This window comes from Ranitomeya variabilis, chromosome 1 (genome assembly GCF_051348905.1).
Source record: "Ranitomeya variabilis isolate aRanVar5 chromosome 1, aRanVar5.hap1, whole genome shotgun sequence".
NCBI lineage: Eukaryota > Metazoa > Chordata > Amphibia > Anura > Dendrobatidae > Ranitomeya > Ranitomeya variabilis.
The window spans coordinates 1,119,995,415-1,120,012,943 of record NC_135232.1 but is presented as its reverse complement, the minus strand read 5'-3'; the positions used below and the strand labels follow the sequence as shown (position 1 = coordinate 1,120,012,943).

The 17,529-nt window shown below is 40.8% G+C and overlaps 1 protein-coding gene and 1 pseudogene across 1 annotated transcript; both read right to left on the bottom strand.

The window, feature by feature from the left end:
* Positions 1-5,592: 5,592 nt before the first annotated feature.
* Positions 5,593-12,548, bottom strand: LOC143800395 (forkhead box protein I1c-like). The gene is made up of 4 exons (XM_077281189.1): positions 12,128-12,548; positions 10,224-10,603; positions 9,306-9,777; positions 5,593-5,650 (listed from the first exon to the last, which is right to left on the bottom strand). Exons 1-4 carry the CDS (start codon positions 12,328-12,330, stop codon positions 5,593-5,595), a joined length of 1,113 nt encoding a protein of 370 aa, XP_077137304.1. The 5' UTR covers positions 12,331-12,548.
* On the bottom strand, positions 10,870-12,072 carry LOC143812607 (inhibitor of nuclear factor kappa-B kinase subunit alpha pseudogene; annotated as a pseudogene).
* Positions 12,549-17,529: the final 4,981 nt, after the last annotated feature.

The following is a 17,529-nucleotide window of genomic DNA, read 5'->3' as shown; positions in this document are numbered from 1 at the left end:
TTGCAACAAGGTGGAACTCAACACTGCACATGCTTCAGAGACTGTGCGAACAGAGGCGTGCTGTTATTTATTTGTGGGAGGATACACGGGCAGGCAGTAGGATGGCAGACATGGAGTTGTCAGGTGTGCAGTGGTCTAAGATACAAGACATGTGTCAAGTCCTTCAGTGTTTTGAGGAATGCACACGGCTGGTTAGTGCAGACAACGCCGTAATAAGCATGAGCATCCCCCTAATGCGTCTGCTGATGCAAAGTTTGACGCACATAAAGGAGCAGGCGTCTGCACCAGAGGAAGAGGAAAGCCTTGATGACAGTCAGCCATTGTCTGGTCAGGGCAGTGTACAGGACGAGGTAGCGGGCGAAGAGGAGGTGGAGGACGAGGAGGATGATGGGGATGAGTATATTTTTAATGCCGAACCTTTCCCGGGGGCACAGGAAATTGGTTGCGTGTCACGGCCGGGTTCTGGTTTTTTGAGGGACACAAGTGACGTAGATTTGCCTGCAACTGCCCCTCAACCAATCACAACCGGAGATTTGACAACTGGAACTTTGGCCCACATGGCGGATTATGCCTTACGTATCCTAAAAAGGGACACACGCATTACGAAAATGATGAACGATGACGATTACTGGTTGGCCTGCCTCCTTGATCCACGCTATAAAGGCAAATTGCAAAATATTATGCCACATGAGAACTTGGAACTAATATTAGCAACCAAACAATCAACTCTTGTTGACCGTTTGCTTCAGGCATTCCCAGCACACAGCGCACGTGATCGTTCTCACACGAGCTCCAGGGGGCAGCAGACTAGGAGTGTTAGGGGTGCACACATCAGAAGTGGCGTTGGACAGAGGGGTTTTCTGACCAGGTTGTGGAGTGATTTTGCTATGACCGCAGACAGGACAGGTACTGCTGCATCAATTGAAAGTGACAGGAGACAACATTTGTCCAGTATGGTTACTAACTATTTTTCATCCCTTATCGATGTTCTCCCTCAACCGTCATTCCCATTTGATTACTGGGCCTCCAAATTAGACACCTGGCCAGAATTGGCAGAATATGCATTGCAGGAGCTTGCTTGCCCGGCAGCAAGTGTCCTATCAGAAAGAGTATTCAGTGCTGCAGGTTCAATATTAACCGAAAAAAGGACTCGTCTGGCTACCCAAAATGTTGACGATCTAACATTCATTAAAATGAACCACAACTGGATTTCGAAATCTTTTGCCCCACCTTGCCCGGCCGACACCTAGCTTTCCTATGAAAGGCTCTTGCCTGTGAATTACTTTTCTAATGTCTAATGTGCTGCAGCTGATTGTACAGCATACGACATGTTTACACCTCCCTAAATGGCCAAACTCCCCACACGGGGCCGTGGTATCGCGACTTGGCGCAAGCACCCGTGAGACTGCTGTTTGTCTGAAGAGGTGGGTGTGCTCGCTTTTGGTTGACGGCATTGCTACTGGGTCCCTCATAGTACAATGTAGTGTCTCTGGCGGTGGTGGTGCGCACCCAACGTCAGACACACCGTTGTAACATGAGGGGCCCTGGGGCGGTCCCGCCGGCCTCTAGAGAGTTCCCCCCTACCCCAGCTCAAAATGTGCTCTACCACATGCAAAATTATGTCGCACAGCTCCACCAATCTTTAGTCTATTCGCTGACATCATTCAATGTCTGGCACTGACAATACAAATTTGTAGACATCTATGATGCAACTTAAAGTAGTCTGTGTCTGTGTCCTATATTGGCACCATTAAATAGTTACTGCCAAATTACTATGTCAGAAACTCAGCAGGTGAGCCCACCCCTGTACCTAAGTATGCCACCTTTTTTTTTGTTTTGGTTGTTTTGCGAGACATTAACATCTATTTATATTTTGGGAGTACTGGGACAGACACTCCTTGCACTACTCCTCCACTCACCACCAAGCTGCCCGTATATCCATGTAACCGCTGTAAAACTGCCATGAGCCTATTGTTTGTTATTTTAGGCCTTTGATAGCCTGTCTGCGGTCCCTACTTTAAATACTCCTCCACTCACCACCAAGCTGCCTGCCCGTGTATCCATGTAACCGCTGTAAAACTGCCATGAGCCTATTGTTTGTTATTTTAGGCCTTTGAAGCCTGTCTGCGGTCCCTCCTTCCACTAGTCCTCCACTGACCAGACCACTGCTGCCCGTGTACCCCTGGAACCAATTATAAAGTGCCTACAGCCAGCCCATTTTTTTATGTTAGGCCTTTGAAGCCTGTCTGCGGTCCCTCCTTCCACTAGTCCTCCACTGGCCAGACCACTGCTGCCCGTGTACCCCTGGAACCAATTATAAAGTGCCTACAGCCAGCCCATTTTTTTATGTTAGGCCTTTGAAGCCTGTCTGCGGTCCCTCCTTCCACTAGTCCTCCACTGGCCAGACCACTGCTGCCCGTGTACCCCTGGAACCAATTATAAAGTGCCTACAGCCAGCCCATTTTTTTATGTTAGGCCTTTGAAGCCTGTCTGCGGTCCCTCCTTCCACTAGTCCTCCACTGGCCAGACCACTGCTGCCCGTGTACCCCTGGAACCAATTATAAAGTGCCTACAGCCAGCCCATTTTCTTATGTTAGGCCTTTGAAGCCTGTCTGCGGTCCCTACTTTAAATACTCCTCCACTCACCACCAAGCTGCCTGCCCGTGTATCCATGTAACCACTGTAAAACTGCCATGAGCCTATTGTTTGTTATTTTAGGCCTTTGAAGCCTGTCTGCGGTCCCTACTTTAAATACTCCTCCACTCACCACCAAGCTGCCTGCCCGTCTATCCATGTAATCGCTGTAAAACTGCCATGAGCCTATTGTTTGTTATGTTAGGCCTTTGATAGCCTGTCTGCGGTCCTTACTTTAAATACTCCTCCACTCACCACCTAGCTGCCTGTGTATCCATGTAACCGCTGTAAAACTGCAATGAGCCTATTGTTTGTTATTTTAGGCCTTTGATAGCCTGTCTGCGGCCCCTACTTGCAATACTCCTCCACTGACCACAATGCTGCCTGGAGTGCCTGCCTGTGTATCCATGTAACCGATGTAAAACTGCCATGACTGCCTACTGTTTGTTATTTTAGGCCTTTGATAGCCTGTCTGCGGCCCCTACTTGCAATACTCCTCCACTGACCACAATGCTGCCTGGAGTGCCTGCCTGTGTATCCATGTAACCGATGTAAAACTGCCATGACTGCCTACTGTTTGTTATTTTAGGCCTTTGATAGCCTGTCTGCGGCCCCTACTTGCAATACTCCTCCACTGACCACAATGCTGCCTGGAGTGCCTGCCTGTGTATCCATGTAACCGATGTAAAACTGCCATGACTGCCTACTGTTTGTTATTTTAGGCCTTTGATAGCCTGTCTGCGGCCCCTACTTGCAATACTCCTCCACTGACCACAATGCTGCCTGGAGTGCCTGCCTGTGTATCCATGTAACCGATGTAAAACTGCCATGAGTGCCTACTGTTTGGTATTTTAGGCCTTTGATAGCCTGTCTGCAGCCCCTACTTGCAATACTCCTCCACTGACCACACCAATGCTGCCCGTGTACCCCTGGAACCTATTTAAAAGTTCATAGAGCCTAGTTATATATTTTATTTACTATTAATAAGGCCATGATGGACTACGCTGTACCACGCTACAAGCTAACCAGTCGACACTTCTTTTGCGAGAAAAGCCATCCCAACCCTCCACCAGCATGTAGAAGACCGCATTGTCCATGCACTCTGGCAATCTGTGAGTACAAAGGTGCACCTGACAACAGACGCATGGACCTGTAGGCATGGCCACGGAAGATTACGTGTCCATTACGGCGCAATGGGTTAATGTGTTGGATGCATGGTCCACAGGGGACAGCCTACTAAGTCTGTCTGCAGTCCCTAATTCAAATTGTCCTCCACTGTCTAAATCGGAGCTTCCACCTTCTGGCTTTCGGCCTATAGTATCAGAAATTAAACTGCATTTGGCCTTCAACTTTGGTTAGGGCCTACTAACGGCTTCTGCCCCTCCCTGGTGTTGCCCTCAACTAAATAAAGCTGAGCTTCAACCTTCTGCTCCAAATTACCATTTTAAAAAATGCAATAGGCTTTTCCGGCCTACTAAAGGTGTCTGTCTGTGTGCCCCTGCCTGGTGTTGTCCTCAACTGAATAAAGCTGAGCTTCAACCTTCCGGCTCTCATTAAGTGGTTTTTAAAAAACAAAATGGTGGTTAGGGCCTACTAACGGCTTCTGCCCCTCCCTGGTGTTGCCCTCAACTAAATAAAGCTGAGCTTCAACCTTCTGCTCCAAATTACCATTTTAAAAAATGCAATAGGCTTTTCCGGCCTACTAAAGGTGTCTGTCTGTGTGCCCCTGCCTGGTGTTGTCCTCAACTAAATAAAGCTGAGCTTCAACCTTCTGCTCCAAATTACCATTTTAAAAAATGCAATAGGCTTTTCCGGCCTACTAAAGGTGTCTGTCTGTGTTCCCCTGCCTGGTGTTGTCCTCAACTAAATAAAGCTGAGCTTCAACCTTCTGCTCCAAATTACCATTTTAAAAAATGCAATAGGCTTTTCCGGCCTACTAAAGGTGTCTGTCTGTGTGCCCCTGCCTGGTGTTGCCCTCAAATAAATAAAGCTGAGCTTCAACCTTCTGCTCCAAATTACCATTTTAAAAAATGCAATAGGCTTTTCCGGCCTACTAAAGGTGTCTGTCTGTGTGCCCCTGCCTGGTGTTGTCCTCAACTAAATAAAGCTGAGCTTCAACCTTCTGCTCCAAATTACCATTTTAAAAAATGCAATAGGCTTTTCCGGCCTACTAAAGGTGTCTGCCCCTCCCTGGTGTTGTCCTCAACTGAACAAAGCTGAGCTTCCACATTCTGGCTTTCGCCCTATACTATCAGATATTAAACTGCATTTGGCCTACTAGTGTGGTTAGGCCCTTGAAACAGTGTCTGCTGCTCTTGGGTTTGCTACTCCACTGAACAAAGCAATGCCACCTGTTTAGTCCTGTTACCAATTTTGAACTGCATTTAGCCTACTTTATTCTTTGGCCCTATATCTGTTTCCTCCTCATCCTGCCCATTGCCCAGCCACTGCTAAATGAGTCTGCTGGTACATTGACCTAGACCACTACATTCCCCTTGTACTCTACACAGCCAGAATCTGACCCTGCTGAAAGTAAGGTTCCCCTTCCCGCATGTTATACCACCTTACACAGGGACAAAGAGGAAGGTGCAGATGAAAGTGCAGGTTCCTTCATCAGGTGGGGGGGCATACTCGTTGGCGACGTCACTGGCACAGGGCCCCTCAGAGTACGCAAAAGTGTCGCTGCTGGTGGGAGGCGCCCCCGCCATGCAAACACACCGCCGTACTTTGAGGGGCCCTGTGCCAGTGCCAATGCGAACGAGTGGGCCCCCCCCCTGCTTGCTCAGGATCACAGCACTTGCAACGTTTAAATACTTACCTTTCCCTTCAACACCGCCGTGACGTAGTCCGCATTTCCTGGGCCCACGAAAAACTTGAGCCAGCCCTACTCCCCCCACAACTTTCCCCCAATTCCCTATGCCCAACTATTATTATACAGTTAATTAAGATTGGCAAGCTTCAGAAACAAGAATGGATGTTTTTGGCATTAAAATGGGCACTGTAGGTGTTTTCCTGGCCTCCACTCACTGCCGACTATGCTTCCCCATTGACTTGCATTGGGTTTCGTGTTTCGGTCGATCCCCGACTTTTAGCGATAATCGGCCGACTGCACTCGACTCGACTCTGGACAAAATCGGGTTTCCCAAAACCCTACTCGATCTTAAAAAAATGAAAGTCGCTCAACCCTATCTGTGAGTCAGTCTCCGGTACGTGAGGAAACTGACACCACATGTACCGGAGCCACTGACGTGTGAAACCGGCCTAAGATGAATTTATTCGCATCTCTGCCATAGTCATGCAAGCTTCAGTCTACTATATCAGCAGCGAAGAATAAAGTTTTGAGAGCCGTGGATTATGCAGAAAGCAAAATTCACACCCTTATAGGAAAAAGAACTATTATACTACTGGCACTCTTCTACTACCCTAAATACAAAAGGTATACAATTTGGTTGAACACTTGCATCAGACAGGTTGTCTGTGATTCTTCCCTTCAGTCTTAAGGCCCCGTCTCACATAGCGAGATCGCTAGCGAGATCGCTGCTGAGTCACAAGTTTTGTGACGCAACAGCGACCTCCATAGCGATCTCGCTATGTGTGACACGTACCAGCGATCAGGCCCCTGCTGCGAGATCGCTGGTCGTGTCGGAATGGCCTGGACCTTTTTTTGGTCGTTGAGGCCCCGCTGACATCGCTGAATCGGTGTGTGTGTGACACCGATCCAGCGATGTCTTCACTGGTAACCAGGGTAAACATCGGGTTACTAAGCGCAGGGCCGCGCTTAGTAACCCGATGTTTACCCTGGTTACCAGCGTAAATGTAAAAAAAAACAAACAGTACATACTCGCCTTCTGATGTCCGTCAGGTCCCTTGCCGTCTGCTTCCTGCTCTCACTGACTGCCGGCCGTACAGTGAGAAGTGAGAGCACAGCAGTGACGTCACCGCTGCGCTCTGCTCTCAGTGTACGGCGGCTCAGTCAGTCAGAGCAGGAAGCAGACGGCAAGGGACCCGGACACCGAAAGGCGAGTATGTACTGTTTGTTTTTTTTGGTAACCAGGGTAAACATCGGGTTACTAAGCGCGGCCCTGCGCTTAGTAACCCGATGTTTACCCTGGTTACCCGGGTGCTGCAGGGGGACTTCGGCATCGTCGAAGACAGTTTCAACGATGCCGAACTCGTTCCCCTGATCGTTGGTCGCTGGGGAGAGCTGTCTGTGTGACACCTCCCCAGCGACCACACAGCGACTTACCAACGATCACGGCCAGGTCATATCGCTGGTCGTGATCGTTGGTAAATCGCTAAGTGAGACGGGGCCTTTATGTAAATTATGACAGGGAGGGGTCTTAGACCACCCAGCAGGGGGTCAGGTCCTAGTGCATCCACTAATCAGAGGTGCAGGAAAGATGGTGTTTGCGAAATACATGTAAAAAGGATATATAAAATTAAATTAGAAACACAAAGATAATAAATGACTTAAATACATTAGGTTTACAATAATGACCAATAAAAATATTTAAATATACATACATGTGAAAATATGTAAAATAAATGAAATAAATAAAAATAAATGCATTGTATATAATGACATGTAAAGACATGTTTGAAATATACATATGAGGAAAAGTATAAAAGAAAAAGCTAAAACCTCTAAATATATAATGAAATAAAAGAAAATCACATAAATATGACAATTGGTAAATACACTAGGCTTCCAATAATTACATATAATGCAAAGAACTGTATAAAACATAGCTAAAATATTAAAGAGAAGAAAAGCTACAAATAAAAACAAAAAAATGCACTCTTATATAGAATTAAATATAATAGGTTCAGAAAAATTAAATGTAAATGCATTACCAATAACAAAATATTTAGAATTGAGAGTCCTCAGTGATTGATACCTTTACCAATAATATTAAGAACATGTAATTTATAATGCTTATAACAAGATTAGAAAATAATCTATTGTTCTATAATGTTTATGATTCATAAAGTTTAGTTTTTTAAAGTATATTAATAAAATGTAATATATTAGCACCACTAGTCATACAAACAGGGCCGGTTCAAGATTAGTCATGGGCTCCTTTAACACATACTACAACTCATGATGCACTGATACAGCAAAGAAATATAGGTATAGTAGAATGCCAAAGATTTCACTTCTTACATTACATGAGTGATATCTATTGTAAATTCTGCAATAGGTCAGAAACCGGACAGTGCAATCCTCCATACAGTATTATGGGCACCACATAGTCCTCCGTACAGAATAATGAGCCCCATATATTGTTCCATACAGTATGAGCCCCATATAATGCTCTATACAGTAGTATGGGTCCCATATAATACTCCATACAATATCATGGGCATCACATAGTGCTCCATACTGAATAATGAGGCCCATACACTATTATGGTCACCATATATTGTTCCATACAGAATAATGAGCCCCATATATTGCTTCATACCCAATGGGCCCATATAATGTTCCATACAGTATTATGGGTCCTATATGTTGCTCCACACCAGTGTTCCCCAACTCCAGTCCTCAAGGCCCACCAACAGATCATGTTTTCAGGATTTGCTTTGCATTGCACAGGTGATGTAATTATCACCTGTGCAAGACTAAGGAAATCCTGAAAACATGACCTGTTGGTGGGCCTTGAGGACTGGAGTTGGGGACCCCTGCTCCATACGGTATAATGAGCCTCATATAATGTTCCATACAGAATGAGCCCCATATGTTGATTCATACCCAATGGGCCCCATATAATGCTCAAGTATATGATGGGTCCCATGCTCTGCCTAGGTCCCTCATCATATATTTTGCTGTAGCGTTTTCTACTTGTATATATTCTGGCATATTGACTCTAGCCAGTATGCCATATTTTCATATGACTTATGTAGATGGTTTAGTGCTACATCAATTATTTTTTACTGTATCCATTGAGAGTTCATTAAAATTCTACTGTCTACTCCATAAGCCTATGACTTTGTTATACTACCAGTTTTCTATTTATTTTTCCTTTTCATTTCTATAAGATTGATAACTACAAGTAACCCTATAGAGTGCTTTGTGATTATATGGTAATTTTAACTACATAAATCAGTTATTTTAGGAATTGTTTTCCCTTTGGTCATAAAATTTAGCAGAGTATAACAATTTGTTGAAAACCTGACCCAGATGCACAAAATAAGCCTCTTAGTACTATGTGTACTAGAGCATTACTCCAGGTTTACACTACAGAGGACGACCACCTCCATGATACATACCTCCCATCCACTGTGTCCTGCATCTACCTTACAACATATAGACAGAGAGAGAATGATACAAATGTAAGATAGATATGAAATAGACAGAAAGATAGGTTATAGACAGAGAGGTGCATAGCTGCAAGATAAATGGATTGCAAACAACATAAAAATCCCTACAATAGAAGCCCTTTTTCTTTTTTGTCACATATCACCTTTTTTATTCCTTTCATTCCCAATCAGCAAGAAAGTTTAATTCAAAACAAGAATGTTTTTTTAGTTTATTGAAACGCTCATACAAAGTCTATTGCATAATAATATATAAAAAATAATAAAAAGTAAAAAAAACCTCATCCCTCCTCAAATATATACATCGTGTAAGGTATCAAACCACTATTTAAAGTTAATGCTTAAAAAAAGGTTGAGAACTGTGTAAAGAATTATAATAGGGGCCTCTGGTGAGATGAAAAGTGTCCTGTAAATCTGCCGATTGTACTGCCAAGGAGCCTGAGGTGTAACTGCTTAGTCCAGTGATGTTCCTCTGGGAGAGTTCATTGACCAAGCCCAGAGACATCTGCCTGTTAGCTGAGGTGGAGTCTAAGGAGGAGGTCATTGAGGTGGAGTCCAAGGAGCAAGTCATACTGCTGAAAAAGTTGTTTAAACAAGCGGTTGATGTGATTTCTGAGGGAGCTGTGCTCTTCAGATCTTCCGAGGATGCTTCCACCACGGTGGATGATGGGGTACTCATAGATGGCCTTTCACCACTTTTCCTCCCTAGAACTGGGTGACCTTCAACCTTATTGGACTCAGATGTGCGCTTTTTTGTCCGGCGAAATTTCCCGTTGTCAAACGTCTTTTTGCATTTAGGATCCAGTGTCCAGTAATTGCCTTTGCCTAAACATTGTGAGAAAAAAAACAATATTATTATAACAGAATGAAATATAAACAAAATATAAATTAAAATATAGCAGCACTAAAATACAAATTATTAAAACAAAAATCTATGAAAATGAAAATTTTTACCGATATACTAAATAAAAAAAACTATTGCAAAAATGTATAGGGAAATTCTAGTCATTAAAGCAGTTTTTCAAAACTTTCTGAAACATTTTTTTTAATTAAAACAATTTTTTTCCTGTTTGAATTTGGAACTAAAACTAAAACTCAAAACATCTATGAAAAAATACATTTATAACAAAAAATACTTATAGTAGAATTTTCTGCTAAAATTGTTTATTTTTGTTTGTAAAATAAAAAACCAAGTGCAACTCGATGGAAAATGCTAATATTATTGCTGCTAAAAAATATAATTAATTGGATAATTGAAGTCATGTTCTTACCTGGGTCATCCTCCTTTCTTGACACTTTCTGAAAACAGTTGTTCAGAGACAAATTGTGCCTAATTGAATTTTGCCATCCTGCTTTTCGCTTGTTATAAAAAGTATAATAGTTCTCCACATATTTGTATATCTGGCTCAGGGTTGCTTTGTTTTGTGGAGCATTTTGTATGGCCATAGCAATAAGAGCAGAGTAAGAATATTGGGGCTTCACTAGCTTCAGAAGATCCTCCCGAGAAGCTGTGGAAAACCAACAAGGAACTGGTTGACTAAATCCAGGCACATTTTGCACCATTTGTCTCTGAAATCCATAAGAAGATGGCATGTGTGAGTTTGGGTTATTTCCATGAAGATATCCTGGTGTATTATTGACTCCTGGCCCACTAAGCCATGAGTAAGAAGTTGTTGAAGATGAATAGTTCAAATAGTTGACCACACTTGGAGTTGAATGTAAGTTCTACTGGTGGTAAGTGCTGACGTTTTCACCATATACTGCCATCTTTGTTGCCTCCTGGGCACTTTTTGGTTGAATCTGATGAAGATTTGTAGATCTCTGATGAGCTGGAAGATGAAATGGGTTTATTCTCTTCTTTGGCACTTCCACACAATGAAGTCCTTCTGACAACAGGTGCCTTATGGCTTTGGAGTGCTGTCTTTATACTTCTCTGGAGCACTGCTCCTCCCTGCTCGCAGCCAGTGATTGGTCTCCTTTCACATATTGTTTTTTTTTTTCTTTTCCAACAACCAGTTGGATTCCTCAAACTGATTACGTGCAATCCCATAAATGCTTTGTATGAATGAAATCTCTTGTACGGCTGTCCGTTGGCGAAATGTGTTGGCTCTGTTCTTGAGTAGATCAGGAGGGGTAATGCTCATTTTTTATCTTCATTTATGACTGCTGTAACCAACTCCAGTCCATGCTAACTAAGCTTTTTTCTTGTTCAATTGTGCTCTCCATTATCAAGATGCTGAGCTGCTTCTGATAAAACAGGTTTTCATCTATGGCACATTTAAAGGGCTCTTTGTTATTGTCTTTTGGGATCAGAATGGATGAAAGAGCCTGTGGAGAATTGGGGTGTGGCCACCCTGATGTATGATTCATTTCTAAGCTGGAAGATCCTAGAGAATGTGCAGAGCTCTGAGTACAAGCTATTTTCAGAAGGTGCCAGATCTCTCGCTGCCTTTTGGCCTGCATCTGCATCAGCGAATTGTCAGCTTCCTTTATATTATTCACAGTCATCTCAATTCGAGGTAGTAAATCAATAATTTTCTGTTTACAGCTAAGAAGCCGGCTTAAATGTCCAAAAAGCTCATTTAGAACCTTATCCTGGCCCTGCATAGTGAGTACAATTGTTTTAACCATCTCTGTACTATCACTGTAGGCATTATCTGGAGCCCGTGGCTTTAATTGCTTGTATAATTCGATAGCCTTCTGTTCCAGATGCTCCATAACATCCCCTTTTCTGCGAGCATATGGACTCCTCTGCAATTCAACAATCTGTGTGCGAAGGCCCATTATTTGGTCATCCAGGAAGGAAATTTCTCCAGCCTTTACACAACCACCTACTCGATCTTCCATTTCTTTCCAGGCTCGCAACATCTTTTCAGATGAGATCCCATAGGCTATTTGGTCACTGTAGTGCTCCAGGTCAATTTCAATGCTTTTTTTGAAGAACTGCAGCTTGGATTCCAATTGCTGAGAGGCAGACACCATTTTATTTTTCATCTTCGTTAGATTGGTATTATAATGCAGCAAACTAAGCATGGCTGCCCTTTGGCCTTGAAATAGACGGCTGTATTCCTCCTTCAAATTTTGCACCATTTGTCCCTGAAATCCATAAGAAGATGGCATGTACGAGTTTGGGTTATTTCTATGAAGATATCCTGGTGTCTTATTGACTCCTGGCCCATTAAGCCATGAGTAAGAAGTTGTTGAAGGTGAATAGTTCCCATAGTTGACCACACTTGGAGTTGAATGTAAGTTCTGCTGGTGGTAAGTGCTGGCGTTTTCACCATATACCGCCATCTCTGTTGCCTCCTGGGCACTTTTAGGTTGAATCTGATGAAGATTTGTAGAACTCTGATGAGCTGGAAGATGAAATGGGTTCATTCTCTTCTTTGGCACGTCCACACAATGAAGTCCTTCTGACAACAGGTGCCTTATGGCTTTGGAGTGCTGTCTTTATACTTCTCTGGAGCAGTGCTCCTCCCTGCTCGCAGCCAGTGATTGGTCTCCTTTCACATATTTTTTTTTTTTCCCCCCCAACAACCAGTTGGATTCCTCAGTTGAAAGACAGGGGGTGTGGAAAGGGAAGGGTTAATCACCAAAGAGGCACCAGAGAGATCTCTCTTTTATCTTTTCCATTTATTGTTCTACTAATCTAATCTGTCTGCAATTGCTTTTCAAGAGATTTTTCCTTAACTTGAAATAAAACTGAAATAAAAGTGAAAAAATCTTCATGAATGATGAGAATCTCAAATACTTATTACCTTTTACATCCTTTATAACATTAAAAAATAAAAATAACAATATTGTTCAGTTAAGCAGCCAAACGTCAAGAAATTCTTTGAAAATAACTATTCTAGCAAATTAATAAAATACAATAATATAAAAAAAATTGAAATAACACACCACAATGACTATTTGTTTCTAAAACATGTTAATGTTTGTATCTTGATTAAAAGAATTATTTATTTGAAGAAATTGTTGAATTAAATATATAATACTTGCATTGTATGTATCATTGTGAATTCATGTGTTGTCTTCCCACGTTTCAGTGTACTTATATTTTTTATTAAACTGTTAAATCATTTTATGGTAGATGCAAATGTGAAAAAATGCAAATTATAACAATACATTTTTTGTAATAAACAAAAAAAATAAGGTTTTATAATCATGTCACACAAGATGCCAAATTGACAAATATCTATTCTATAAAATTGTCAATCTTGATTTAAACCATTAAAAGCTTATTTATATATGTACAGGCTCTATGGTATCTCTTTCTACCTTATGTAATGTAATATACATTTTTTTTACGACTAATCTTTTAAACCAATATATCATTAATATACTGTACATTAAACTATGAGATACTCATTTGAATAATTTAATATTGAATCTTTTTTTTTAAGTCAGTAGTTACCCCATACGATGTAAGTCAATTAACCATTCAGATACAGTAGTCTTTGTCATTTGACATTCTCATGGCCTGCTCCATCACATATTATACAGATGTTCTCCCATAGAAGCCCTGCCCTGACTAAACTAACAGTTATAGCCAGATTTGTTTGTGTAAAACCATTGAAAAGGTTCCATATTTTTATGTGCTCATTTTTTAGATTTTTACGCCATTTCTGGACAGCGCCGCAAACTTTTTTGAAAAGTGGGAAAATCTTCTCCAGGAGCGCTTCCTGAAAATGGATCCTAATTTATGCCATAAAAGTGAATGAATCCAGTGTCCTCTTAAAACAAATTGATGCGCATCTCCGCTATAGTCATGCAAGCTTCGGTCTACTCTATCTGCAGCTAGAGAAAAAATTTGAGAGCCATAGATTATGCAGAAATCAAAATTCACACCATTATAGGAATAAAGAATGACCCCAAACATCCACCATGATACTATTGGCACTCTCTGACTACAGCTAAATACAAAAGGTATTCAATTCTTTGTGTTCAACACTTGCATCAGACAGGTGGTCTGTGATTCTTCCCTTCACTCATATGTAAACTATGACAGGCAGGGGGTCAGGTTCTTGGGAATCCACTTATCAGAGGTGCAGGAAAGATGGAGTGTAAAAAATAAACATAAAATTAACAAAGATAATAAATTACTAAATTACTTAAATATATTAGGCTTCCAATAATGACCCACAAAAACATTTACAATATACATACACATGAAAATATATATAAAAAATAAATGAAATGAAAAAGTAAAAATAAATACAGTTAGTTAATAATAATGACAAGTAATGACATGTTTAAAATACACACACACACACACACACACACACACACGCACACACACACACACACACACACACACACACGCACACACACACACACACACACACACACACACACACACACACGTAAAAGAATAAGGAAAAAACCTAAATATAAAATTAAATGAAATTAAAAAAAAAAAATCTCAAGCAAGAATTTTGGTAAATACAATATGCAATTTTTACATAAGCTTCAAAGAAATGTATAAAACGTGCACAACTAAAAATATTAAAGAGGATAAACTAAATAAAATGAAACATAAAATATTATAAAGAATTAAATATAGTAGGTTAAGAATAAACGTAAAGACATTACGGATAACAGTAAGAATTTGATTTTTATATTAAAATATTATTATAAGCACTGTAATGTTCTATTGATTTAGGATTTTAAGTATGGTAATATATTTTAATTTATCATATTTTAACACTAGTCATGGCAATTTGATCAATATTACAATTGGAAAATTTGCTGGTAGGATTATAGTGATATCTTTTATTTTCTACTACTACTTTTATTACTACTGTTTTTAGTGAACATTTCCTAATAATTTTATAAATACTTTTCTTCACTAGTAGAAATGATCTGATCATAATACAAGACCGGGTCTCCTTCAGCTCATCAAAAGACTACTCCTCCTTGGTCAGGCCACATCTGGAATACTGTGTCCAGTTCTGGGCACCATATTTTAAAAAATACATTGAAAAACTGGAGCAAGTTCAGAGAAGAGCGACCAGGATGGTGAGCGGACTGCAAAGTATGTGTTACGAGGAGCAGTTTAAGGATCTGAGAATGCTTAGCTTGCAAAAACGAAGGCTAAGAGGAGACTTAATTGCTGTCTACAAATATCTGAAGGGCTATCACAGTGTAGAGGGATGATCATTATTCTCATTTGCACATGGAAACACAAGAAGAAATGGAATGAAACGAAGGGAGAAGATACAGATTAGATATTAGAAAAAACTTTTTGACAGTGATGGTGATCATGGAAGTCTTCAAACAGAGGCTGAACAGACATTTGTCTGAGATGGTTTAGTGATTCCTGCATTGAACAGGGGGTTGGACACGATGACCCTTGAGGTCCCTTCCAAGCTAACGTTTTATGATTCTATGTCTTTGGGTTTGCTTGGGGGAGGGGAATAAGGATCAGGTAACTTGAATTTAAAATCCCAAACTCTATGTTCTCTATCTTACTCTGATCTTTTAATTTTTAAAAGTGCATGCTCAGCCAAGCTGAGCATTCATGAATACAGGAAATTTAAACGAAATGGCTGTGTAAAGCCTAATTCTCATTTATACCTTGGCTGTAAGATGAGCATCTTTGTCAGTGGTTTAAATCCCCCAAAATGATGTTCAGCTAGATCCCCAGGGAGCCATTCAGTCACTTATTACTCTGTCTAGACTCTGATCCAGTTGTGCCTGTCTGTGTTAGACTCAATTTATTTTGACCTTGCTTAAAGAAGTCACTATCAGAATGGACACCAGAATAATGTGTCAGAATAGCTCCATCAGGGGTTTCTCCTGAATGTTGTTTTACTGGTTTTAGACAACACCTGACACACGCTCAGTGTAGAGCACTACAGTATTATATTTGTTCCTTTAATTCCACTTGAGCTGTAATGCTTTTGTTCCTGCTCAAAAGGAAGAAGCCAGGGATTGAAAAGACTAAATCTAATGAGATGTATTGTTATGCATGGACTCACAATAAAGAGCAATATATTTCTCTCCGCCTTCCAGACTGGAAACAAAATGAAGTGTCTGGTCATCTAATGGTAAAACAAACAGTGTAAATGGTGGAGTGTGTAGTGATAGACTTCACTTTAATGTACAGTAAAATTATTGGAAGGCTACTTTTCACATTGAAAAATAAGTGAAGCCTTGATTCCATCGATCCAAGACTTCCATCAGAGTCAAAGGAAAAAAGGTAGAAGTTTAGGCCCATAAATTTTGTAAGTACATAATTATAAGAATATTTTAGAGATTGTATTCAATTTGTGAGGTTCAATTTAATTCGACAGGGAAATAAAATATGCATTGAATTTACTTAACTCAAATCAAATTGTTGCAAAGATTTTTGTTAGGTTTTGAAGTTTCTCCAAACCACAGAGGTATGTACAGAGCAGTCAAAAAATATTAGGCTCACCTCATCCCTCAACTCCCCACTCATCCTCTTCTGGTGTTCTTTCCTTCTCTGGCTCCAGTCTTCTCTTCTGTTTTCAGTTGTCTTCAATGTTTGACATCAATGAAACATACTAGGCCTCACATAAGGCATTGATGTCAGTTGAGGCCCAAAACCTGGGGACAGATGTAAATGCAGAAGCCATAGGGAGGAAGCAAGACAGCATGCAAGGAGTTGTGGCGCCAGTACTGGCGAGGGACAAGTTTAGAATATTTTGTTTAGTTTCTAACTCATTACCAAACATTAAAAAGATCATTACAAGTGACATCAAGCTGCCATTTTGCTTGATTTAATCGAGTATCAAAAATTTGGAATCTGGCGTTATCAAATTTTTTGGGGGAGATTCAGTGTTTGCTTTTTGTTTCCTTTCTGGCTTGCACTGTATCTACAAGATTGTATATAGGTTACAACAAATCCCCTCTTATAAAAAATCCCACATTATTAGAGGGTAAATACCGGTTTGGTCATTTATTAGTACGAACATATCAGGGGTGGAAATACCATTGCTACAATCTGTGTGGCTGAACAGGGTCACAAGAGGTAAGGAGGCCCACTTCCACATGCTTGATGTGAGCACTAAATGATTAGTAATAGATAAATTTATGAGCATAGCCTGCGATAGTCCATGATGATGTGCTGATGAGAATGACGATCTTTTGTAGAAACCAAAAGATCATTTCACCTGTTTCACTTCTGTTTGAATAGCTGAGTTGGTCTTTGCATTCTCTATTTTTCCGTGCTCACTGACAGTGCGCTCTTTTTCATTAATCGCTCCTCATTATATCTGGCCAGGGAGTGCACTGTCACTGCACATTCACAGGAAATTTGCACTTGAAACAGGAAGCTCTTACTAGGTATACATCAGAATTGTTTCAGCGTGGGACAGAGCATGCACTGGGGATTGTCAAACGAAACGTCATTGGAAAGAAAACAAACAAAAAAAAAATCAGGAAGCAAGAGTAGAGAGGGAATGGTATGAAATATTTAATTGAAATATATTAGAAAAGTTATGAGAGTGCTGGATTACACAGACATATAGGATAAAAAATTGGACTTTGGTTTCGGATGAATCCTTGCTAGAAGGTACAAGCAACATGTACATAAGACCTGTAATCCTAAAC

What these genes read in the sequence shown, in the direction of transcription:
- LOC143800395 (XM_077281189.1), bottom strand. Translation starts at nt 12,330, where the DNA reads ATGAACCCATTTCATCTTCCAGCTCATCAGAGTTCTACAAATCTTCAT. An exon ending in TCTTACTCATGGCTTAATGG is followed by an intron (nt 10,604 to 12,127) that starts GCCAGGAGTCAA and finishes CTCATGGCTTAG; the next exon opens with TGGGCCAGGAGTCAATAATA. An exon ending in AATTCTTTACACAGTTCTCA is followed by an intron (nt 5,651 to 9,305) that starts ACCTTTTTTTAA and finishes AGTGAGTGGAGG; the next exon opens with CCAGGAAAACACCTACAGTG.